This window comes from Ixodes scapularis, unplaced genomic scaffold (assembly GCF_016920785.2).
Source record: "Ixodes scapularis isolate PalLabHiFi unplaced genomic scaffold, ASM1692078v2 PGA_scaffold8__174_contigs__length_109621045, whole genome shotgun sequence".
NCBI lineage: Eukaryota > Metazoa > Arthropoda > Arachnida > Ixodida > Ixodidae > Ixodes > Ixodes scapularis.
In genome coordinates, this window is record NW_024609883.1 from 102187219 (window position 1) to 102212643 (window position 25425).

Sequence of the window (25425 nt, forward strand, 5' to 3'; positions counted from 1 at the left end):
ACGACAGAAGTCGATTTTTACGGTCCATTTTAGATCGAGCCTGGTGACTTGGACCACCCTATAAAATGCTTTTCATATTCTTGCTGGTCTGTGTTGTCGCATTAGTTTTTTCTACCTTCTTTGTTCATTTGAATGAGGTGTTTAATAAATGTATAACTTGAACCACGCAGCCCTCCCCTTATGAAATGCCCTTCTTAGGGCCAAATGAATACTCACTAGAGATTTTTCCAGCGAAGTTGACGACAAGTGGCTGCCTTGACCAGTCGTGGTTGGCCAGCAACGCTAGAAATCTCTGGAAACCCAGTCTTGGGGAGCTGGAACCGAGAAGAAAACATACAAACTCCAAACACATTGAAGTCTTCTGAACAGCACACAAGATTTTAATAATCCTGCATTCACATATAATTATTTTTCACTTGACTGCATCGTTCTCGACTAGTGGTCCACTAGCACTTCCAACCTGTGGTGGTCTCTATACACCGCCCAAAAATTCCAACAGGCCCACTCACTTTGGAACGGCGTAGGGTGCGGGAGCGACATAGACTGAAGCAACCAGGAGTTCGATGCACTCCTCCGTCACGTGACCACTCAGCAGCTGAGAGGCCACCCAGCGCTTGGCGAGCCGGCAGGCTGCGCTGAAGGTGCTGTGCTGCTGCTGAAGCCTGCACAGATGCATTGCGACAGCGGTTCAGCAAGGGGACTCTGAAAAAGCTCGAAGACGGCCGTGCTAACATAAAATTAAGAGGCGCAAGCTCTTTCGGGGTTATTATTTCAGTCAGGCAGAAAATGACATTCTGGGTCAATGCCTTCTAACAGCAAGACCAAATCTGAAGATTAAAAGGAGGAATGCAGGTAAGCATAGAAAGGGGATTGCTTACAGGACATAAACCTAAATTTCAATTTTTTTTTTTTTTTTTAAATTTGAGGTTTTTATTTAGGAATTATTTATACACCCTTACACTAAATTTGACAACCATATGCCAAACAGTTACATTAATATAAAATATTTTCAAAACAGTGTGAGGCCTTAGCAAAGTAAAAGAGTTCAATGTTTGAATGCATTTTTCTCAGTTCCACTTTTTGCTGCAAATTTCATATGAAGGAATCTTTTGTTCAAGGGTAAAAGTATTCTGATACCACAATCAAGATGTTTATGAACTAAAATTTACTGGGGAATCAGGCAATCTACTTCATTTATGTTTTAAGTTGAAGTCCTCATTGGAAAAAAACTGTTTTCAAAAATGGACATAGGACAGACATGTCCTATGTCAAGTCCCACATCCCTCACTTCATATTCAAGTAGTCACAACGGTGCTCAATAGCTTCATTTGCATATTAGAGATTTCTTGATGAAAAGTGACGTATCTTATGCAGGTATGTAAAACTATCCTAGAGAGCTGAATATTTGCACAATACACCTACGTCTTATGTTAAATTTCCCCTGCAATTTTCATTCCAATCACTTGAGTAGTTCAGAAGTTAAATCTATAGCCAGTGTCCCCCCCCCCCTTAAATTAGAGCACACCCAGAATGCTAGAGAAATTTCCTCAATTGCTTTTTGCAGGGCAGATCACCATTCAAAACTACAGAGATAATAAAAGCCACCGTCGCCTCACCCGTGCAGCGTGCTCGTCAGGCTTGGCAGGATCTCTGTCTCAAACTCAATCTTGCGGCTTAGGTCAGTGTCCTTGATCGCAATAGCTCCGTTCGGCCCGACCGACTGCCGAGCCAAGCCAATCTCCTTGTGGGCCGCGATCCGTAGCCGGAAGACGAAGCCGTCCTGCGTTTTCAACGTCGTTGCCCCTTAGAGACTATACAGGCGTGAACAAAGCATACCTCGGCAAACCTCACTCATGAGGGCCCTCACTCACCCTCACTCACCCTCATCTTCACAGGTGAGGTGAGGGTGAGTGAGGGCCGTGAGGGCTGTGAGGGCAGTGAGGGCGGTGAGGGCGGTGAGGGCGGTGAGGGCTGTGAGGGCTGTGAGGGCGGTGAGGGCTGTGAGGGCTGTGAGGGCGGTGAGTGCATGAGGTGTGTGAGGGCCATGAGTGCGTGAGGGCGGTGAGTGCGTGAGGCCCCCTTTAGATCGAGCATCTTTCTCAGCAATTTTGGTGTTAATGGCTGGCTGTTCTCTAGCTTTCCCTAGATCGACACGAATTGCTGAGATCGGGTCCGGCTCGAAATAAGCAAGCAACTCGAAGCAATTCGAATACGTTTGAAGTGGCTGCATCTAATCAGGGACGCAAAATTTTCACGTGATACCTCATGCCGGTGATGACGACACCGAAAGACTTGGTTCTCGTTTGAAATCAATCCTTTTTGGAAATAAACTGTTTCAGAAAGGTGCATTAGTATTCTTAACGGGATTTAAATGCATAAAAACACGTTTATAATGCGTAATTGTGTCTAAATAGTGCAAGAAAAATAAAATTTTATGATGACAATGGCAAATTGCAGCAATTGGTTGCTGCGTGTGATCGCGGGCGGCGCGTGTTGCTGGTGTTGCGACGTAAAGTCGCTGGGCGAAATTGTCCCATCTGAAGCTGGCCTGAGTGCCGTGCGTGAGTGGCGTGAGGGCGGTGAGTGGCGTGAGGGCGGTGAGTGGCGTGAGGGCGGTGAGTGGCGTGAGGGCCGTGAGGGCGGTGAGGGCGGTGAGTGGCGTGAGGGCTATGAGTGCGTGAGGGCCATGAGGGCCGTGAGGGCTATGAGGGCGGTGAGGGCCGTGAGGACGGTGAGGGCTATGAGTGCGTGAGGGCCGTGAGGGCGGTGAGGGCGGTGAGGGCGATGAGGGCGGTGAGGGCGGTGAGTGGCGTGAGGGCGGTGAGTGGCGTGAGGGCGGTGAGTGGCGTGAGGGCCATGAGTGAGTGAGGGGCGTGAGGGCCGTGAGTGCGGTGAGTGCGGTGAGGGGTGTGAGGGGCGTGAGGGGCGTGAGGGCGGTGAGTGCGTGAGGGCCGTGAGGTTCAGTGAGGGTGAGTGAAGGGCTGAAGGTGAGTATGACGTGAGGGTGAGGGTGAGTGAGCGGCTGAACGTGAGTGTAGCTGTGAGGGTGAGGGTGAGTGAGGGCGACCTAAAATGCCGACCTCTGGAACAAAGCAACACTTAGAGCTTTGAAAGGACAGCACAGATATAAGTTTCCTAAAGTGGCGGTGCATTTTATTATAACAAATAAACAAGTAAAAAACAATTGTGCTCATTTTTTAATCCTTTGCGGTCATGTGTCGGGCCAGGCTCGACATCGGAGAAACGCACTCCCGCTCAGGAGTCGGGCGTCGCCTGACACGCGTTCCCGCGTCCTTTTAAACATGCTCCTTCGGTCTTTTTGATGGATTGGTGATGCCATCTCTTGAAAAACACTTCAATCACATCACTTTTGAAAGGGTTCGAGCTTCTCCTGAAGGGCAGGACTAGTTAAAAAAAAATAAAGAGACATGTTCTATGTCGTATGTTTTTTTGCGCAACAGAGAAGCGCACAAATTTCAACTTCGCTGTCACGACGGTTATAGCCACGTTCCAGCCAAGCTCATTTTATGTAACTATCTGCATGATGTAATTGAAAGTGGCGACGACTTCGGTGAAGAGGACGACTGTATCCCTCCATCAGATGATGGAGAGGTGACCTCTGTGACTTGAGTGAAAGTAGTGATAAATATGAAACGACTGCGCAAGACAGCGGCCGCGAAGCCACCCCGCCACAAGCATTGTTCAAGAGTTTGTACACAATCTCCCGGACTTTCCTGTCCTTACGTTCAGTGTGAGACGTTACCTTTGTAAGGTGAAATAATTTTACTTTTCCAGGGAATCGCATCCAAAATAGTTCCTGACCGGAATTACCATTAAGTTGGTCAGAGTATCTGACCGCAAAGGATTAAAAGGATTAATTGTAACAATGATTTATCATGTTATTTCAGGGTTTCACGTGCAAATATGATGCGTTTGTTTGTAAGGTTTCACTCAGGGTGAACTCATCCGTCCACAACCTTTATTCGGAAAATGCTGCGACCTAGGTTACATGAAGGGACGGTTGTTGAATGGTCGAGTGTCAAAGTCACAGCTAAGGCTAAAGGTGGCCCCGTGCAGAAGCAAACGGGAAAGTACCCATAGCTAAATGTCCGGGGTGAGCTGTGCCAAAGCACAGTGGACTAGGGCGGGTAATGAGACGACCTACTTCCGACGATTTCCGAGGCAGACAACCGAAACAATGCACCCAAAGCAGATTACTACAGAAAACTCACCACATTATTACACCTCTGCGCTAAACTACTTCGCAGTCTAGAGTCCACCCTGGTTGCACTCAGAAAACAAACAACTCCCTCTACGCACGTAAGCAAGTCGGAAGCTCGAGCCTACCTTGAGAACGTCCACGTGTTCGGGATGTGCGGTGGTGACAAGCTTGGCATTCTCCCGCAGCATCTTTGCGAGCGTCACGTGAAATGCAGCCTTGACCCGACGGAGGGCTTCGAGGTCGTCGGGCCACTTGCCCGTTGCTTCCATGTGCACCACCACTGCAAGTCGGGGAACCACAGGATTGGCTTCTGTCGGCTTTTAGCCATTCAACAAGCACAATGGTGGGCACGACACAAACTGCAAAACCTATTTTAATGCTTCTGCGAGTAAATTTATAAACAGAAAGTCGGGGGGCAAATGAGGTGGTGAAGATTAGTCGTAACACAACCCCAAGAGTGCAGGTAAGAAAAGGACTATGCATACAGGAAGTTTTAAAGCAAAGGAGGATGCACACACAAAAAGTCTTAATATAAAATTTACATACAATATAAAATTTGACTGCAACAGCAAAGCATGATTGTGGAAAGCTTGTAACGCTCGTATAGACATTTGAGATACAGAGTGAAACGCCGCTTGCACAAACGAGCGTTTGCTGGTTTTCCTCGTTTTTATGTTTGAATCGAAAAGCTACAAATAGTGTGCTGAAATGCACTCATTTGGGACACAAAATTTAGCCATAAATTTGGGTGCTTGCTAATCATTTGCACAGGCAAACTGCCAAGAAGCACCACTGTCGAGTTTGTGCCAAGGGTGTCGCACGGCGTGCTACGAACGGCAAAAATGACGAATGTTTTATTTTGCATTAATTCTAAGTCTGGAGAATTTCATTTCTGGAAATGGACCCTCTTCAAAAGTCCATCAGGCAACACTGGCAGCCGCCATATTTAAGGCGAGACGCGGGTCTTAAAATGGTAAAAAATCGCGAAATTTGGGGTTTTTCAAAAATCACATGTTTGGATAGAATATAGTCTGAAGTACCTGCCTGCGAAGTTTCAATGTCCTATTCGACGTCTAAGTATAAAAAAAACGATAAATACGATGCCTCCGCGACGCCCAAATCGCGAATCCAACGCAAAAAAATAGTCAAACTGCGCGCCCGCGTTGCTTCACGACCGATCGTCGGATCGCGGCCATCTTGGTCTTGTTGGGGAGCTGGTTCTCTTCCCTACGTCCTCATCCCACTCACTATCGCGACAACCTTGGAGAGCGTCCGCATTTCGCGGGTTTTCACGACCGGAATAACGATTGCTCATTGGCCCGCGCGCGTACGTCACGGGTACGTCGTGCCGCGCGCGCCTGTCATAGGCCAAGACGCGCCCCTTTCCACTTTTGCTCCTTTCCTCCTCTTGGCGCGCGCGCCTCCAGCAGCGCAAGGGGAGCGTGGAGAAGCGTCGTCTGCTTCGTTTTGGCCCGTCGCTTTGCTCGTTCCGCGGCTGAGTGCACGTTGTTTCGAAATCGTTTACGTTCGCGCGTTCGCGTCGGACATCGTTGGTTTCTCGCTACGAAGTTGCGGGAGTTTTATTTCGAGCGATCGAGATGCCGGGGGACTCTCGATTGAAAGAGAGTACGCGGCGGACGTTCGGGAGGAAGACGCGACGTGCGTGGAACAAGCGGAAGAGATCACCTGCAAGTGCGCCGCTACGATCTGCGCCACTGCCGAACGCATTGGATCTGCCGGGACCATCGGCTAGCCTTCCCGTTGACGATGCTGCGGCCTCAAGCTCTGGTCCGGATGGCTCAAGTTTTGCCGGCACCACTCGCGTCGACTCTACCTACTACTCTACGGCCGAGCAAGCGCAGCGCGCCGAGCGATCGGAGCAAAGCAAGCGCGTTTTATCGGAGAAGTCGGCGACCCAGCGGAAGTTCGATCTGCTTGAAGTCAACGGATCATGCCAAACAAGCGATGCCGGGACCCAGTTTGTCATCGTCGACATGAAAGTCCTCCTCAACGACCTCTTCGCGCACGCGAGGTGTGGAAGCTGCGGTGTGGGATCTCTCACGCTCAGCAAGGCCGCGGACAAGGAGTACGGCTTGGCCGTCAAGCTTGTGCTCGTCTGCAGCACTTGCGACTTCCAGAAGAAGCAGTTCTCCTCTCCCAGGGTTGCTGGAACAGCAAAGATCACTCCCTTTGAAGTGAACATGAGGGCCATGAAGGGGATCCAATCCATTGGCAAAGGAGTGACAGCCTTGGCAGACTTCTGTGCCTCCATGAACATTTCTCATCGGGGCCTGCACCACAAGACGTACCAGGGACACCTGAAAACGCTTGTGCGGGCATGTGAGAATGCAGCAACCGACAGTGAAGCCGCCAGTGTTGCTGTCGTCAAGGGGCTCTACACAGGCTTTATGAACCCCATTGGCAACATCGATGTCATCTTCGACGGATCATGGATGACCCGAGGACGCAGCTCCCACATTGGTGTAGGCTGCATTGTGGAGTTGTACTCTGGCCTCGTCATCGACCATGTTGTGTACTCCAACTTCTGCCTTGGATGTGCCTTGGGACCGGAGCCCGAGGACGATGGCTACAGCGACTGGTACGCAACCCACGACTGCCAGAGGAACATTGACTGCAATGCTGGCCGTATGGAGGTGGAGGCTGCGCTCACAATGTTCCAGAGGTCTCTGACCAAGCATGGTCTCCGCTACACCACCGTCCTTTCGGATGGGGACAGCCGGACATTCCATGCCTTGTCTGAAGCGAAGGTTTACGGCTTCATCAAGATAGAGAAGAAGGACTGCGTGAACCACGTCGACAAGCGGATGGGAGCTGCCTTGCGCAACGTTGTTGAGAAGAAGAAGGCACAAGGCGAGTCACTTGGTGGGAGAGGAAAGCTGACACAGGAAAAGATCAAGAAGATCACTAACTATTACGGCTATGCTCTCAGGAGCAACAGCCATGACGTTCCAGGGATGAAGAGGGCGGTGGAAGCCACACTCCTGCACATGACCTCCACAGACGGCGCCCCAGACCACAGCAAGTGCCCCGAGGGAGCGGAGTCCTGGTGCAAGTACAACAGGGCCTTGGCAAACAGTGAGCCTCCGCCGCCGCACAAGAATCCTCTTCCGGATTGTGTTCGGGCTGCACTGGAGCCAGTGTTTGAAAGGCTCAGCAATGAAGACCTGTTGGCACGGTGTAGTGAGGGAAAGACGCAGAATGCCAGTGAGAGCCTGCATTCGGTGATCTGGACGCAGACTTCAAAGAATGCGAATGCCTCCCTGGACAGCGTGAAGAGGGCTGCGGCTGAAGCTGTTGCTGTCTACAACCAGGGAAGGAGAGCGACCAACGAGTCCATTGCTGCAGGCCTGGGCTACGCCACCGGTGACTGCCTTGTCCGCCGAAGCATCGAAAAGGACAGTCTCCGTTTACGTAAAGCAAACGCGGTGCACCAGAGCAGCAGTAGCGTGAAGGAAAGGTTCTCCAAGCGACACCAGGCAGGAGCATCACGAGATTACAGCCCAGGACAGCTGTAATGGCTTTTTCCAGTGCCATGTGGAACAAAGGCCCAGGGCCAAACAAAATTACGTTTGGAGCTTGAAACTCTTGCTCGCCTCTCCCGTTGTCCAAAGTTGTCGGGTCATCACTTTAGAAGCAATTTTTAGCCTATATCAGTAATTCTTCACCATTTTTGCAATCTTCTCAAAAACAAATTATTGCAATTTTTAAAATTATTTGTTATTGTTCAGAATGCACTACACTACATCTTGATAACTATTATTGCATAAGGGTTTTCACATAATTTATTGTAGTCAGCGTCGAAACAGGAAAATGTGATTTTATCAACATTTCACTCGGTCTTTACTTCTTTCATATTTTTTTCCGAATGTTCCCATAAATGGATTACATCATCTTTTATGTCAAGTTGTTCATGAAGACTTACACTACACCTTGGTGGCAATTATTATTTATCATTGTTCACACAATTTTCTATGTTCAATGTCAAAACTTTAACTTTGATTTTCTCATCTTCATGTTTTTTGTCAACGTGCTTAGCCTTACGGGGGTTTTCATGAGGTTTTTATCGTAGCATTTTGAAACTTTTTATACCGTTTTATTCAGAAAGGACTGGACTGTGGAGTAAAGCTATTTTTTTGCAGTTTATAATGACAACGAAAATTTTATGATAACTAATGCGACCTCATTAGTGTCATAATTAGCATAATTAGTACATTTTTGTATTATAATGTAATTTTGTGAAAATATAAATAGCTTTATAATGCATGGCAGACCTTTAGCTATGCATCTACATCAATAAAAAAAAATATTTTTGTTCGAAATGGCCTTAACGACCCGTAAGAAATTAACCAAATTAGGCAACACTATTTTTTATAACTTGAAAACTAATTGAGATATTTTGAAACTGATTTCATATTTGAATTGAGGAAGAAGGAACACATATGCACAGTGATTTTCATTAGTATAGCTGCAAAAATAAAATAGTCCATTTTAGAACCAGTGTCTCGCCTTAAGGCACTGCTTTCTGGGGCCCTATGCTATACGGCGGGACCAAGCGACCAGGAAAACGCTGTCTGCTGCGATTGGTCAGTGGTGCAGTAGCAGACAGCGTTGTCTCGGCCCCTTGGTTCCGGCATGTAGCATAGGACCCCCGCTCAATGTGTGTGACTAGATGACAGAATCTGAGTTCGCACCGAACGCCAACAGGGAACTCTCGTTCAGCGCACACTCCAAGTATGTGCCCAAAATGCGGCACCCTTGGCACAGCCACTGGAGGGTGCGCAGCTTTGAAGGGAGTCCAGTCCAACTTACAAAATTGCGAAAACAAAGCAAATTTATGGAAGAGAATCTTGCGCGAGTTCCACTTCGTTCTCGGAAGTCCGGAAATTGAGAGCAAAACAGGAAACAATGAGCGAGGGGAGGAGCCTTACCTCGGGTGAGGGGCACCAGGTGTGGTACGTGGGCCTTGAAAGGCAGCGGGCAGAGGAAGCCGTCGTCCGTGGTGAAGTAGGCACCGTAATCGGTGCCCAGGGCACCCACCAGGGGTGGAAACACCTGCACGACACCGGGATGAAATTTAAGGTCCGGCGACTTTCAGGTTTCCTATTTCATCTCCCAGATCAAAGGGTAAAATTATCCAATTTCTTTTCTTGTCAACAGAATAAAGAAAAAGCTGTACCAAAATTTTGTTTCAATGTGTCTCGATTTTCGAGAGGACATAATAGAAGCTGACGAATCCCACGAAAACCTGCTCATCTGTTGGCACGAAAAAGACGACTGCAAAGGCAGTCTTTTGGGCGTTCACAATTTCGAGTTCTTTTTTTTTTTCACGTTTTTAAATGCGGCAAAAAGAAATCAGCAACCCTTGTTCTGAGAAGTATACATTTCTTTGGGGCATGCGGTCGTGCCTCGTTACTACGGACACCTCTGTTCGCCCAAAAATCGGTAAAAACGCGAGTTGTCCACGAGAGCGAGACAAAAATGCATGCATTTACCCACTCCGTCCCCTAACACGTCGTCTATATGGTGGGGCACCCATAGCAACGAGCAGGGTTTTCACCTCAGTAAGTGGCGGCGGCTTTGCAACCCACCAGTCTGGCTGACTTGCCATCTTTACTATGCCCCGCCCACCTCTACGGTTTGCCTCCAGGGGACAAGACGACGCACCAAATCATCGTGTTTGGCAGGCCCGTGCGACACTACGCAAACAGAGCTGCATAACCCCCGCAAACAAAATCCCTGCCGCACTGTATAGAAAATGCCGAGAACGCCAAAAAGTTGCAGGAATCGCACCCTCCTCCTGCTCTCAACATCCCTGAAACTGAGGTGCACACATTGAAAATACCTGGGGGGAACCCCGGCGACGAGACATCACTGTACTAAAAGCAGACTAATACAAGGAAGTCACACGTCCAAGATCCGTCGGCACAACAAAACGCAGCGACGGAATGGCGCCTCTTGGATTGCACGCGATCATTTGCGGGTTGGACCCGATTCTGAGCGTTTCTTCAGTGTCTCAACACAATTCCTTCCTGGCGGCGGCTTACCTCGGTCGAGCGCAGCGTAGGGGAGGTTCCCCTGACGGAGGACACGGTCAGCGGGAGGTCGTGCAGGTGCCGCAGGACTCTGGCGAGGTCGTCGTAGGCCGCGACCAACTCCGTGGTGACCTCCTCCCCCGTCCCGTAAGGCGTCGCCGAGGGAAATTCCACCGTTGGCAGCTGGAGCAGCGGGTCCAGGAAGTCCCCCACCATGGTGAGGCCATTCAGGCCGGCATGCCTGCAGAGTCCATTACGAGACAGGAAAGGTGAGCCCGGCCTAATGGCCATCATCTCAATTCGCTTCAATTCAATGTACATATTATTAGTAAGCGGCACATACCGCACCTTACTGATAAAGCACAATCCATATTTTTTAGGTCAATTACTGTACAAACACAGATTTTTGAGGTTGTCACCTGCCAAATGCATATTTGTGAGGTTGTTAAGTGCACCGATGCACATTTTGGATGTCGCTGCCTGCACAAATGTATCCGTTGAAACGTGCACTGCATTTCAGCAATGCATAGACCTCAAACCCAGATTGCTGCACTCAAGGATTCCCCTGAAGCTCTCAAATTTCCTCGGCCAACCCCAAATTTTAAAACCTGAGTCATCCACCGATGCATAAAGGGCTGGTCAGAGCAGGTGCCAGGCAGAGCACTTGCTGTTTTCGAAGTGGAGGTTTTCCTCTAATGCCAATCCACTTTGGGACATTTTTTTTTTTTTTTTTGCCGGAGGTAAGGGGGTGGGGGAGGGAGGGAGAGTTACTCTTTACTTAAGTCCTGGGACAGAGGGTAGGAGTGTGCTCATCACGTGGGTCCGGACAGCCACGTTCTGCTGGCTGTCGTCAAGGCCTCCGTCGTCGTTGTCAGTCCCCAACCCCCCAAAAACGAAAAAAGGGGAGGAGACGACGACAACGAGGAAAGCTGTGCTGTACCTAGTAAAAACGCAAGCACTTACTGCAACTTTTACTTCTTTTTCTTTTGTGGCGTGCGTGCCTTTTTATTTCTGTGCATTGCATTTTCTCAATAGGTCTGTTCGATTCGGCCAGAAAGTTCTGAACTAGTTCTCTCCGAGTTCAGACGAGTGCAGGAGTCGTGCAGCGGCGGCGCAGAACCAGTGCAGCCGCTGCGCTAGGACTGGCGCTGTGATCGGCATTCCGAGCGGAAGCGCAGGGTGTCGTCTGCATTTTGTTTGCTCTTGTTTCTCCACGCCACGTCGTATGCTACATTTAATTAGTCGCGATTTGATGAGACCATTCGTGTTTCCTTAATTTTAAAGTATAATAACGGAATCTTTTCTGTGAATATATTTTATTCGAGGGTACTAAAAACGTTTCTGCACGAAATTTGTTTCTGTCTGCATTTTTAACGGCCGTTCGGTTCCTGTCGTTTCCGTAAGCGTTCGTGTCCTTCACATTCATTTAGCAATAGTAGATTCATTCCAAGTCTTTCGAGTTTCGCATTTCGACGATAGGTTCGCGGTATCAGGATGATTTTGCGTCGGGAGTCACTGGCAGCAGCGCGCGGTCGTTAGCGGTCACCTCGAAGACGAAGGCCAAACGAGAGCGTTTGGGCCAAGACAGTTATCGACCGTAACTTTGGCGTCAAGCTGAAGCGTTTATCCTGATTCCCAAGAAAGACCTGCGTGGAACGACCAAGCCAATGCCTATTCTCGGCGCTTTCCCCAGGCCAGCTGAGTTGGCGTCCACAGATACCAGCGGACAAAGCATGCAGTATTATTCTCAGCTATGGGGCATGCGAGGGCCAATGTACTAAAACCCAGACCTCTGCGATGTATCGGAGTCGTCAGTATGCATCCAAGAGCAACTGAAGGCGAGGACTATCAAGAGTGCAATACCTTTCTCCGTGCCTGCAAGGAACAATATCAACACTGTGGATCTCCACATAACATCAAAGAGAAACAATTTGCGTGAGCCAATATTTCGACACTTACCGCAGGAAGCCAAACCTATGTGAGCAGGTGCCTAAAACGCTTTCAGAATATCATAATCAAGCAAATTCCTACCCTCGATTATGATCTCAATTCCGCATCCACCGAGGGTACGTTATTATCATGAATGAGAGGAAATGCAACCTCCGTATCGGCGTTATAGTTAAACATCGCAGACATTTGAGCAAGAGCTGCGAAAAATGGTACCGCGAGCAGAGACGGACGAGGAGTGTCGTCTACTATCGCTGTCTGCTCTTGTCGTCTGCTTCTGCACCGCACTGAACTGACTCCGGAGCCGGTGCAAGATTTTGAGGAACTGGGTCTGAACTCGTTCAGAACTGGGATGAATCGAACGCGCCGGTGCAGCGGCCGTGCAACTTCCGGTTGAATCGAATGCCCCAGTTCCTGCACTGCTGAACTAGTTCAGCCAGTTCAGGCGAATCGAACAGATTTAATGTGCCAAAGACTCCCTAGCAACGTGCATGCATTACTGTTTACAAACTTTCACAACCGGCGTCCGCGCCAAACGCGTTGTGCTCCACCGCTCGACGACGCAAGCCCGTCGGAAGGCCCACCTGGCGAGGATGTGGCGGCAGACGTCGAGGACCAGCCCGCGCCGGTCCCGGGCGTTCTTGGCTGGCCACACGACGGCCTCCAGGATGCTGCCGTCCTGGAACCGACGCAGCTCCGACCGGTCGCCCCAGAACGCCCGGAAATCCGGGGCGTCCGAGGAGTCTGCTGGCGGACCACGGTCCACGAGGGCGTAGCAGTGGTCCGCGTCCAGGAGCAGCCCCACGGCCACCGACGGCACTCCGGCCGGGGGACCCTGGAGGAGGCCCCACTGCGGGAAAGACGACCCGGGAGATTCGGAGGGCGAGTCTCTTCTGCATCTTCTAGGGCATGGGGCTTTGGTACCAGAATGACTTCCTAATCAAAAATCATTCGAATGTCAAGTAAACAATTATAGCATCCTCATTATCCGTTTAGAACGGGCCTAGCTCATTAACATGGAGCCACCTCCAAACCGTTCAGAATGAGAGCAAAGCTCGTCTCGTGTTCCCCAGTTCACGCGCTCGACCGTCTTGGGCGACCAGGCTTAGTTTGCGGCTCTGCCAACAGATGGCAGTACTGGTATTTTTAAGAGTTTGCCCCCATTCCGTCTGTCGCAAGAAATTTGGTTTTGAAGGCAACAAAATTTAAGCAGTTCCAGTGTCAGAAATTCCTAAAACACCAAAAATGGTCAAGGGGTTGAACAGATTTAACGTTGTACAGGATATAGTCAAACACACTTAAAACGAAGGCGATAGTTCCGCGATGAGTGGTCATTTTATCACTAGTCCATTATATCTGGACTTACCTTCAAAACACATTATAAATAAGGATAATGAAGCTGGTATTGGTAGTTTCACTCTGCCAGCTCTTTATTTAAAGAAATTGTTAGCACAGTCCTAACGCACCCCCAATTCTAATGCGCAGGCAGATTTAGCTTTCAGATAATCAAAAAGTAAATTGCTGCCGATTCTACCGCACAGGTAAAGTAATGAAGATGGACCACATACCTCACAGAACAGATTTTATGAAATGCACGCCAACACGAAAATAAATGCCATGCACTAGTCCGACGGTGGTTCTTCGCTGCCCACAGAGGTAATTAATACTTGCTTTGGTCTAAAGCGTTCTTTCCTACGCATGTATGAGTGCGGGGCCGTCGCCTCTGGCAGGGTCGTCTTTCAAACACTTTGCGAGCTCGTCGGGTGGCTAGGATTGCGAGGCCACGCAGTGCTGCTCCGTTATCTTCTTCCGCCAGCGTGATGCCGTTTAAATAAAGCCTCCTCGTAGATTTTCTTTCCCCCCGTTTTAAAACGACGGCCACAAGTCCGTAGACGCGAGAGAATGTGCATGATACGGATACCAAAATGGCGAACGTAAACAAATGGTCACGATGGCGATGGGGCTAGCCACCTTATACCGAGCATTGAGCTTTCCTTGAGTTGAATAGAGTGTGCGCAACAGAACGAACGAACGCAGCACGGCGTGACAGTTGACGTCCTACTTCTCTTCTCCCCGCCACACGCACAATCAGCGGACTACGTGACTCGGGAGGGCGTTTTTGCTTTTGTAGTTTTGTTTCCTCCCCGGGGAAGTATGCCGTGTGGCCGTGGAAATAACCTTGAGCATTCTCCGGAGCGCCGCGCCCAAAATGTAACTCTTTTTACCTTTTCCCGCGCATTTTTTTTTTTTTAAAGCGGATTTTGAGTGTATGTTGTAACAGTATGATGCTTTGAAAAACAGTCGTTTTACCAGGACCAATTTTAACGGGTAGGGTCTTGAATTCCTATATTTTCTGAAAGCTGGTTGTTATAACCGATAGGTCGTTATATGTGGGATCGTTATAAGTGGGTTTGACTGTATATGATAATTTGATTGAATTTGACACTTAATTCTGCTAATGTCCCGTTCTAGCGCTGAACTGTAAGGGGAGCCTTGTCAAGCTGCAAAAGCAGTTTTTTTTTTCTCTACCTCCCTTACCCCATTTGGTCGGAATAAATAAAAAAAACATAAAATACCAAATCTGCAGCGATTTGTCTTCTGATCTGCTATGTTTCTCATTTTGTGGGGCATTATTTAGAGCCAAAACATAAATTTCCGTATTTACTCGAATGTAACGCGAGTTTCTTTTTCAAATTTTCCTTACCTAATTTGGGGGTTCCCGTTATAATCGAAACGCCTCAAAATTTGCCTTGACGGCGTCGCAGCACAAGCTCTTTAAAATGGCTACGACAAATCTCACGATCTTTCAATCTTGTGCTGGCAACATATACACGCTGGAAACAGCCAATCCAATCCTATTCTTGTTTGCGACTCGTTGCGCCCATGTTAGGGTTACGGGTTACCTTCACAACGCTTTCTCTTTCTGTCAGGGTTACCGTACCCATGTGCCCATGTTGTCCGTGTTTTGTGAGCTGCTGCTACGTGCTTCCGCGACTGGACTCGAGCAAATGGCGACGCGACGAGCTCAGTACGACGCCCGCTTTAAAAGAAGTGCAATTATGAAGGCTGAGGAAATCGGAAACTCTGCCGCGGCTCGACGGGTGGATGTGACAGAATCGACTATCCGTGGGTGGAGGCTCCAACGTGAAGTGCTCTTCAAGTGTGAACCCGGCCGAAAAGGCTTCCGCGGACCACGTTGTAGTACTTTTTAAGGTACTCTTTTTCCCTCACTTAACTCGCGTTACATTCGTGTTCTTTTTTTTTTTTTTTTTTTTTTTTTTTTTGCGCTGTGAAAAGTTACCCCTTGCGTTACAATCGTGGTCACGTTACATTCGAGTAAATACGGCAATATTGATGAAGACTGAATTTTCATTAAAGTTAGTGCTAAAATGGTGTTTTCTCCAAACACAAATTTCTTAGTTGCAAAATTGTGGGAGGGATACCTCAGCATCTAGAGCAGCTAAAAATTTAATATTTTTTTGGAACATGTAAGTTAAATGTGCAAAGAATAAAATGTTCAGAGCTGTTTCTTCAAAATAACTGTAGAAAATGTTTTAACTGATCGACTGCTTTATTACTTGGTAGCCACGCACTGGACACTGAACTTTGATGTGTTTTAAAAACATTAATAGTTCAATGTCAAACGTAGTTCAAATATTGCATGTTTTATACTTTATAGTATCTAGCCATGTTGTAAACATAATTTCTTGTTCAGCGGTATTTTTCTCCTTTTGTTCTTGCAAACAAAGGTAGGCAAGTTTTAATTAATTTTGAGGACTAATCCATGGTTGCAAAAATGGCGAAAGCCAGTAATAGAAACGGAACAAGCTTGTGTAGTTTCATTGGGTATGGTTAGAAAAGAATAAGAAAAGCTCCAAGACCAGTGTTCCCATTAAAAGAAGACTGTGCTCCCAAAAGTCACTTTTTGTGAAAGATTATGTTATAGGTAGACCACAGATTTTTCAGTGTTCATTTTAAAGATATAGGTGCACTTCAACGACCTGCTTCAAATGGGTGCTAAAAACAGCAATTATCAATGAAAAAGACTCATGAAAAAATTAGAATTCTAGTCTAAGAGGAGAGAGTTTTGACAAAAACAGTCCTAGCTAAAAAAGAACTTTTGAGAAATCCGTGCTTTTAAGGCGAAAGTCTTACATGTCCCATTACGCGAAAAGGCGGCATTAGCGTTATGCCCGAAAGATGGCCATAAAAATACACCATCAAGCATGCGCCGCTCAAGGTCAAAGTGGACGCGCCTCAGAAATAAAACACAAAGAAAAGCACAGCAACGCAGATGCTTTGTCACCGAAGTCGTTGTGAAGCCGGCGGGGTTCGCTGCGCCTGCGCAATGGAGGAGCTTGATGTCACCGCCGGAGCGCCGTGCGCAGAAGGAAGACGTGGCGTGCTACTTGTAGGAATGCTTTTGCATTCCTACACGTAAAGTCTTTAGTGTCTTCGGCGAGTTTTTTTTATGGTTTTTATCGATTTTGCCATTTTGACACCGACGGATGTTTATCAATGCCTTTCGGTCTAAAAACTGGAAAATCCACGGCCTAGCTAGAGAGGACTAAGCACTTCCAGCACTTCGTATAAGCTTCACAGAAACAGCAGGTGCATACATCCGTGATCATGTTTCAATGTGCAGGAAAGAAAAGCACGAAAAGAAAGACTAGATGCCCCACCTCTTGCGTCGTAGTCGGTCGCGTTGACACCAGGCAGACGCGTTTGCCGAGTCCTTTCCTCAGGAGACTGCAGATGGCGCTAGCCACGGGCTGGGTCTTGTCGCCGTCAAAGTCCGCCAACACGTCGCGCAGCGACAGAGCCTCCGCGGCAGTCTCGACGTCCCGTCCATTCAACCTGGTCATTATACGAATCCAATGTAGCGGTCAGCAATCAAGATGTCGACTCGACGACGCAGAAGCTCGACTCCTTTCACTCCTCGATGCTTTATGTTGAAACTCAACTCCCGTACCGGGGCCATTTCAAAAAAGATGGCTCGCAATTTTTCTCGTCATTAACTTAGGTCACGCAAAAACAAGTGAAGAAATTACTGTACTATGCACGTGAAATCCCTAATCCTTAACACAAGAAAACAAATGTTAAAGGGATACTTCAACGAAATTTGAAATATTTCCGTCGTGTTCAAAAATAGGTTGAATATGATCCACAATATCCGTAAATGACAATCGCACGTTTGTATTTTGATCCTGGTGGCTGTATTTTTCGTTATAAACGGCCCACTCTAGCAAGCGCTCGGAGAAGGCCCAGCTTAGAGCACGTGACATCCAACGCAATCGTGACGTAGGTTGTCTCAAGACGAGCAAAGCTACGGCGAGGCTGACGTCCAGAGGATGGTCTAGTCGTTCCAGCCACCGAAGCGGCTGCTTTTGTACGAATTTTGAGTGACGGGTTAATCTTCTATAATCTTCTAGGGGGACAATAGCGACTTCTGCGACACACAAAAGGGATTCTCGGGAAGAGGGGAGTTCCTCCTTCCCCCCTTCTCTCGTCGTGGCTGGAGACGAGATAACCTTCGTCACTAGCTGCCAAGGTTCCTAGACGAGCATTACAAACGAGGCGTTAGCGACATCCACCAGGTGCTCTTTGCTAATTGTTTAATTCGTTTTAAAATTCCTTTTCCAGAATTTTTTAACAAGATATTGGTATGTTCCATGTGATACTGCTCTTTTGAACACATATAGATTAAAAAATGAGCGTCGCAATTTCGTTGTAGTATCCCTTTAACATAAGAAAACAAATCTGATATAAAAGAAGTTACAATTTTTGTAAGTATGAGCACTAATGCTAAAGTCGCCCAATTGAACTGGTATTCAGAGCCTTTATTAAGGAGGAAGGATTTTCTGCCCTGCCGGCATAGATTCTGCAGGAGGCCTGCACTCACAAGACAAGGCAGTCGAAGGTCCTCTCGAAGGGCAGATTTGTCGCAAAGAGGACCTCGAAGCTGTCCGTGGAACACGAGTCAAGGAAGCCAATAGCCAATCCAGCCTCATGCTTCACCTGCAAAGAGAGTTGGACCCACATGAAACAGCTCTCAGTGATAAAAGTGACTTCAGAGAGAAACAGCAGAGGCTGGCAAAGAGAGAAGAAATAATGTCACAACCATGTTATTCACACTTCAATCAATTTGTGGAGACGGGATTTGGTCGTCTGGATTATAAGTTGCCAGTGTCTGCAACGTCCCCCTGCGCCATACTGCAAAATTAGACTTCTGTTAGTAACCCAAATATTAACCAAAAACAGAATTTTTTGTTTTGCAATGTTGCTGGAGTTTGGTTTCGATCTTCACTGTTTCTGTTTTTCTTGTTTTTTTTAAGTGAAAATCTCTATTGGCAACAATGAAAACGAGATGTCAAGGGTAGGCACTGGTTGACAGCTTGTTCCCAACTGATTACGAGAAGTTTGATCTGCTGAAACGAACGCCGTACAAGCTCCCTCCCTCACTCGCTTGGCAGCACGAAACAACTGCAGGACACGCTCCGTATCCTGGACTGCCTGCTCGACCTGCAAGTCCGCCTGCCAGGGACGTCATGCCACTGGGGAGCGTGGGGGAATCCGAACCTCCGTTCTGCCGTCGCCTTCATTTTGCATTTTCCCAATGACTGTTCAGAACTCGGAGATACCAGATAGCCTGCCGGGATAAGTGAAGCGTGGGTATTAAAAGAAATCGCAGAGCCCTTCTACTTCACGTGAAGATGGAGGACCAGCAAAGCTGTTATTTTTATGACGTCTGGATGATGTCTAGGACGACCTCAAAGACGACTTCGAGGACGACTTCTTAGGACGACTTCGAGGACGACCTCAAGGGTGACTTCTAAAACGGCCTCGAGGACGATGCCTAGGGCAACCTCGAGGACAATGCCTTGAGATGATAAAAAGGGATCAGGACCTCATCATCTAATAATGCCAAGGAAGGCTAACTCCCACTGGTTGCTCCCCCCCCCCACTTCTCCCCTTTTTAAAATTTTTTTTTATTTATACTTGCCACAACCAACGGGGAGTTTTCTGTCAACATCCGCGGACGCATTTTTTCCCAGATCCTAGCGCATAACAGCTTCGCTGTAAAAATTGTGGTTAGTTGGGGAAGATTAAAAGATCAGCGGAGTACCCCTCTAAGCCCGCGCTCAAATATGGGCTTCTGCTGTTATTTTGTACTGTTGACTAACAAGAAAACAACAACAGCAACAAAGAAAACGCAGGCTTTATGCGACACGCGTTGTATGTAAGGGGAAAAAAAAAAAGACGCCCATAGAGAAATATTGACTGAATGGCCACCAACTTGTAAAGGGGGTCCTATACAGGCAGAGACTGAGAGAGAGGAGGAGACGGGAGTGCGCGGGGACGTCAGAACACCGAGCTCCGGTTGGAATGATTAGCGCGTAGACGCAAACCTAGCTGCCTTGGTCTCTACTCACTCACCCAACGCGTACCAGTGTCGGGCGTTCGCATTCGAACAGAGTAGAGACAGAAGCTTTGCGCCTACCCTCTAATCATTCCAACCAGAGCTCAGTGTTCCGACATCCCCGCACACTCTCACCTCCTCTATTCCCTTAGCTTTTATCCGTCTAGTCCGTTGCAGTGGGACAAGCCACTTCCGCAAGGCCTTCCATTCTTTTCACTTTAGTGGAGCGAACGCAGAAGAGGAGGAGAGTCCCTGCTTGCCTTCTTTCTAGCATTCGCTCTACTAAAGTGGAGAGAGCATAGCAACTACGAGAAAGCACGGTGATGTTTCGGACTGCGGAACACAGGGAGACTGACCCTGAGGTAGGACTCCAAGCTGACGCTTGCAAACAGGTTGAGGAAGCCGCTGCAGTCCACGAAAACGATTGGGTAATGGGCGCAGAACTCCTCGAGCGACGGCCGGTTCGGGTGCTCCTCGGTGCAGAGGGAGATGGAGTCCTGGGTGAAGTCCGACCGGGCTGAAAAGGACGCGATGCTCGTCACCCTCAGAATAGTCCGATTAAAATGGGGCAAGGCTCCCAACAGCAACACGAAATAACAAAAAGAAGAAAAAAAATTGCAGCAAGTTTTTGTTGAAGTTTTGTGATACGGGGGTTCGCAGACTGCCGAACGTCAAGGGACCCCAGCTGGCCTCGGCATCGATGCAATTAAGCAGCGCAGAAGGCTAAGGGCATTGTAAACAATAATGAACCTATTAGGGGATGTTTGGCTCACAGTTATGCATCAACGGGGTGACTCAAATTAGCTGAAATGGCGCTTAAACTGGAGAAAACGCTTGAACTTGGGGGCACAGATGGATGAGGTAATTTGGGAGCTTAGGGACCGATGAGGGCACTCTGGGAAACCTACGGATTCATAGGAACCTAGCTTGAGAACCTACATTATAAGGAGCAGAACGCAATACTGTCGAGACCGGTTATAACGAAGTCGATTACAACGAAATAGCGGCTACAGCGAAGTGATCACAATCTCCCATTTCCTTCCGCACTTCGTTAACCAAAGCCAGTTATAACGAAATAGCAAATATAGCGAAGTGATTTCTGATTCCCGTTGACTTCTTTATAACCGGTCTCGGAAGTATTTAAGAAGCGATTGTGTAGATTAGTTTAGAAGACGTTAAATAGTTTCTTTGGGGAATGAAGGAGAACATCTTGTTCATCGAGAGGATGTAGTAGAAAAGGAGGAGGCGTGCAAAAGTGGAAGTCCCTCCTTGCCATCGGTCTACAACATCACCATGCGCTACGCGGAGTATTGGCATGGGGTAACTGTAGCAGTAGATGTAGTGCACACATCTTAGCTGGCACAGAGGAGGTGTGTGGCTGTGGTACAAAAGGTTTTAGGTTTTTTTGTTCCTGACGGGAGATGAGTACATAGCATATGCTATCGGTCTAATTCCAAGTAAGTAATCCAATTGTTTTCCCCATGGTAACCAAACTGGTTATGCCAACTTGGCCGGCCACAGGGTACATATGCGCAGATGCATTTCTGAGAGTAGGGGGCTTCCGTCATGAAGCGTTCCGAGCTTTGAAAAGTCGCCACGCAACTTACCCTCTAGACGTTCGCTACGGACACGAGACGCCGGAGTGAGTGCGCACACTTACAAAGGGTGAGGAGCACGAAGCGTGCAATCTGGTACGAGCTCATCATGGCACTGATCTGCCGCTGCTGGAGCAGGTGAACCACGTACATGGCCATCAGGAAGCCCGAAAATGCGCCGGGGCCCTGAGGAGAAGACAGCGGCACTCCATCAGTTCAAACAAAAGCAGGCACGACTAACCACAATGATTGCATAACAACAACGTTGCTAGAAAACGTCGCGGTTATGCAACGCTTTCCCAGCAAGCGTGGGAAGGTGTTCCACGCCAAATCTATTTGTCTAAAATCCAACAAAGGTCGTACGAACGTTAAACGGCTGTTTCAGTGCTCTCTTGCGGGAGCAAGCTCAGGCCAGCTCATGCAGCACCTCGTGAAATCAAGAGACTCGAAGCCGTACAAAGGTTGAACTGCTGCCTAAAACAGCAGAATTCCTGCTGGCTTACGGGAGAAACTTTATGTGCTTGCATATGTCGGCAGTTAGTTAGGCAAGTCTAACAACCCGACCAAATGCCAAGTTAATGTTAGCCCGACAGTTGAAAATCTCACAGTACTGGCTGACACGAGGATTCCCGGTGTTTTCCGCACTCACCTGATCTAGTTGCCGTTTCTTGAGCCAGACCTTGAGCAGGAGGATGGCTTCGACGGCAGCCGACGCATCTGCTAGCTTTTCCGCCAGAAACTCGGTGTTGGCCACCATCTTCATGTCGGAAAGCACCGAAGCGTTGTAGCGCGGCGACGGTAGCTCGTCTGCCGCACTCTTGTCCCCTGGGATGCGACAAAACAGTCAGAAACACAACACATTATCGCGGGCAATGTTTTACATTAAGATTTGGGAGCTTGGACAACTAGGGGTGTGCAAATTGTGGTCCAAATCGAATAGTGCTGCACAATTTATATCATTCGTAATCCAAGGAAAATGTGAGTTGTAATACCGACTCTTTTTACAGTGCTGAGCTAGGAATGACACTCCACTATTCGATTTTAAGAACAATAAGCACAACCCCCCCTTGTCAATCCCTCTCCCACGAGATATTGTCGATTGCACGCCATATGTTCCGCGACGTCCAGACTTAATTTAGAGCATTACTCGAGCAGTCTCGAAAACGTTTTCGTGTTACCGCGCTGGCATTGGTCGATTACCCTCAAAGAACTCGACTACATCGCCAATCAGAACGCACAAAACTGTCTTCTTGTTCCACCCACCAGCAGAAGTGGCGTAGAACCAGGAAGCCCGCAGGTTGCTGCGGACCGGGACGAACCGCGTCTCCTTGAACTGCTCCGGGCACGGGTAGGGCAGGAGGCAGACCCGGAAGTGCTTTCCCGCGTTGCCTGCAAGTGCAACAGTGCCATGCACGGCCGTGAACCAAGCTGTCGCACACAAGAATTACATACCCACAGGAGAAATAATCCCTGGAGAATTTCGTAGCATATGAGTATGAACCGGTTCGAACACATATGCTGCAAAATTCTCCAGGGACTATTTTCGTCATTCCTGTCCAGCTTGCTTGCACCTTTGCATTTAATTGCATTATAAACATACCCACAGTTGCCTGGTTGTTACTCTAATGTGTCCCGCATATCCTATGCGGTACACATTGCATTAGATCGGCGGAAGTAATGGGGGACCTCATCCACGCTGTGCTAGGTATTACGGGGGTGCTCATCCTTCCCACACATCTTTTCATCCTCGCTCTCTGCACGCACACCAAGGGGCACAGTTAGCGGGAATGTGGCGTCGGCCCTTTTTTTTACAGTTTAATTCGGCAAGGTATTGGTGGGGCTCATGGTTTCCCGCTTAGGTTTATAGCCTGAGGAGCCCTTTCCATCGCACGTGCAACCTTGATGACAACACCTCAATTCTAAAAAAAAAAAAAAAAAAGGCAGAAGAAAAAAAACATGGGGATTGCTAGTTTGCGTTAAATTTTAGACTCTTTTAGACTAAATAGGTCATTATTTTATGCTGTCTGCATGCTCGCTGTGCCCTTCTCACCGGAGGGCCTGAGGAGGAGGGTGGGCGTGGCGGTGTTTCCTCGGTGCAGGCCGAACTTCATCTCTTCGACCAGCTCCGACTTCCTGAGGTGGGACGCCAGCACCGAGAGGAACAGGGCCCGCTTGACGTGGTACCGCCTGTTCAAGAAGTCCGTCTTCTCGAAGCACTCCTGCGGTTTCAGTCGAGAACCGAGCCCATGTCAAACAGAGAGCCACTAGAAGAACTCCTCCCATTCTCGCTCCCTCTTATTCAAACTGTGTTAATCCAAATGGTGTCCTTGTTCCGATTTATGCCGTTTGACGGGCTACCTCGGGTTTGTGCAGACTGCTGCGGCACAAACCCGAGGTGGCCCGTGCCAAAGGAACTGTTGGGTTCGGGCACTGCTAGTCTAGTGTGGCCGAAAATGGGTTGAATACCGACACTAAAGATGCTGTCTGTTTACTATGGATGGTAAGACCAAACAATTCAATGAGGCTCTCAGAAACCCAGAAAAATAAAAATGAGAAGAAACAAAGACAAAGCATCAACCACGGTCAGTTTGAAGATATCCCAAGAAATATCCTCTGCATTTACCGGCTTTTTTTTTTTTTTCTTCACCGATGCAATTCTCGCTTTGGAATGATTCCATTCTTTTCCATCTAAAGATGACAAATTATGTGACATGACTACCGTAAAATATTGTGTTAGCGGCCATTTCTATCAACTGCCCACTATGACAACACCCGAAACTTAAGCATTCTGCAAATTATATGTTAAGCACCCAATTTGAACGGAAAAGCGCACATGTCTAGATTAACCCAGTTTTCAGTGAAAGTAGGGTCCTGGCGTTTTCACAGTAAGTCACCTTGTTTGAGAGCAGCCATGTTAGTTTTTGTATTACACACTCGTCTAATGCTTTCGGGCTTTTGAGATGTACAATAAACAAATAACTAAAACAACTCAATGTCCTGGACTGCAAAGTGGGCAGCTAATGATGACAATCATTCCCTCAGTCATCATCATCCGTACCGCCCCACCTTCGAAGACCACGCCTAACACGAAGGGACGTGCCTAAAAGAGTCTTCCACAGATTTGGGTTGGCGGCATGTCCTTCAATGCTCAAACTGAATGGTGTTGAGATCTCAATGGAACCAGCTTTTATCGAACAAAGAGACAGATTGGACTAGAATGACGCGACCGGTCGACCTCACCTGGGGCATTTCGAGGGCGACGTCTGCGGTGGCGTCGGGTCCCAGTGCCCCCTGGAAGGCATGGCTGCCGACGAGCCGCACCGACCGGGGCGGGGCAAACCGGAACCGACACCTGGGGTCACGGGGGCTCCGGCCAAGCAGCGGCAGCGCTGCCTTTTTCAGACTCTCCTCCGGGTTTTCCTGTCCAAAGGAAGGAGGTAAAGACCGGAGCAGAACGTGGCATGTCACTTGTTCGACTGCCGCTGTCATACAAGTGGAGCCGTCTCTTAGCAGCTACGCACACCCCGAGCCCCAAGCGTCATCTGACGTAACGATGGCATGCTACACGTGCGACGCCACAAAGTACAAAATGAAGCCAGAAAAGCAATAGGTATGGACCTCGTAAGTGATGTTTTCTTACTTCCTCGTGTATGTTAAAGCGTCGCCAGTGATACGGGCCCGTTGGGTCCACCCATTGGACGACCAATGTCTGCGTCTATGTCCTGCCGTTCCAAAGCGGCCGTAATGCATGAGACCTTTCCCTCTAGATTATTATAATAACTCTATCTGTCCAAGGAGGGGAAGGGGGGGGGGAGGGGGAGCAGAGTGCAGCAAATTGTAAGCACTGACGTTGGTGGTACCGAAAAGAGTGAGAAACAGAGCGACAGAAAAGCGGAAAAAGAGAGCAGACGATTGCTTAGGCGTGTCCGTTCTGCTGCGAAGAGTAATAAAAGTTATTCCGGTGATTGTCACCTCCATTTCTTATATGATGCACGACGCCAGCGTTTTTCGTGCAAAATACACCTAGGAGACAACTAGGTAAAGACCTTGCAAGCAATGCTTTGCTGCCACTTTATACACATTAAAGCGTCGCCATCAACCAGAACGAATAAAGTGAGGTTAAGATGGCGTAAAGCTGTTCCCTCTCATAACCATTCGATCGAGCCCAAGCTAAACAAACAGACTCCC

At 48.3% G+C, this 25425-nt stretch overlaps 1 protein-coding gene across 1 annotated transcript in view; it reads right to left on the reverse strand.

Annotated features, from left to right (window-relative positions):
• The window catches only part of LOC8038393 (nucleolar protein 6), a 103907-nt gene that overhangs the window by 5155 nt on the left and 73327 nt on the right, over positions 1–25425 (reverse strand). Inside the window, 18 exon segments of the mRNA XM_040223003.1 lie at positions 217–314; positions 510–662; positions 1617–1780; positions 2283–2298; positions 4348–4375; positions 4378–4392; positions 4395–4502; positions 9172–9295; positions 10288–10516; positions 12807–13072; positions 16905–17079; positions 18125–18240; positions 19999–20159; positions 21303–21423; positions 21887–22062; positions 22501–22626; positions 23288–23456; positions 24478–24657. Of these exon segments, the coding sequence (XP_040078937.1) occupies positions 217–314; positions 510–662; positions 1617–1780; positions 2283–2298; positions 4348–4375; positions 4378–4392; positions 4395–4502; positions 9172–9295; positions 10288–10516; positions 12807–13072; positions 16905–17079; positions 18125–18240; positions 19999–20159; positions 21303–21423; positions 21887–22062; positions 22501–22626; positions 23288–23456; positions 24478–24657 (2425 nt within the window).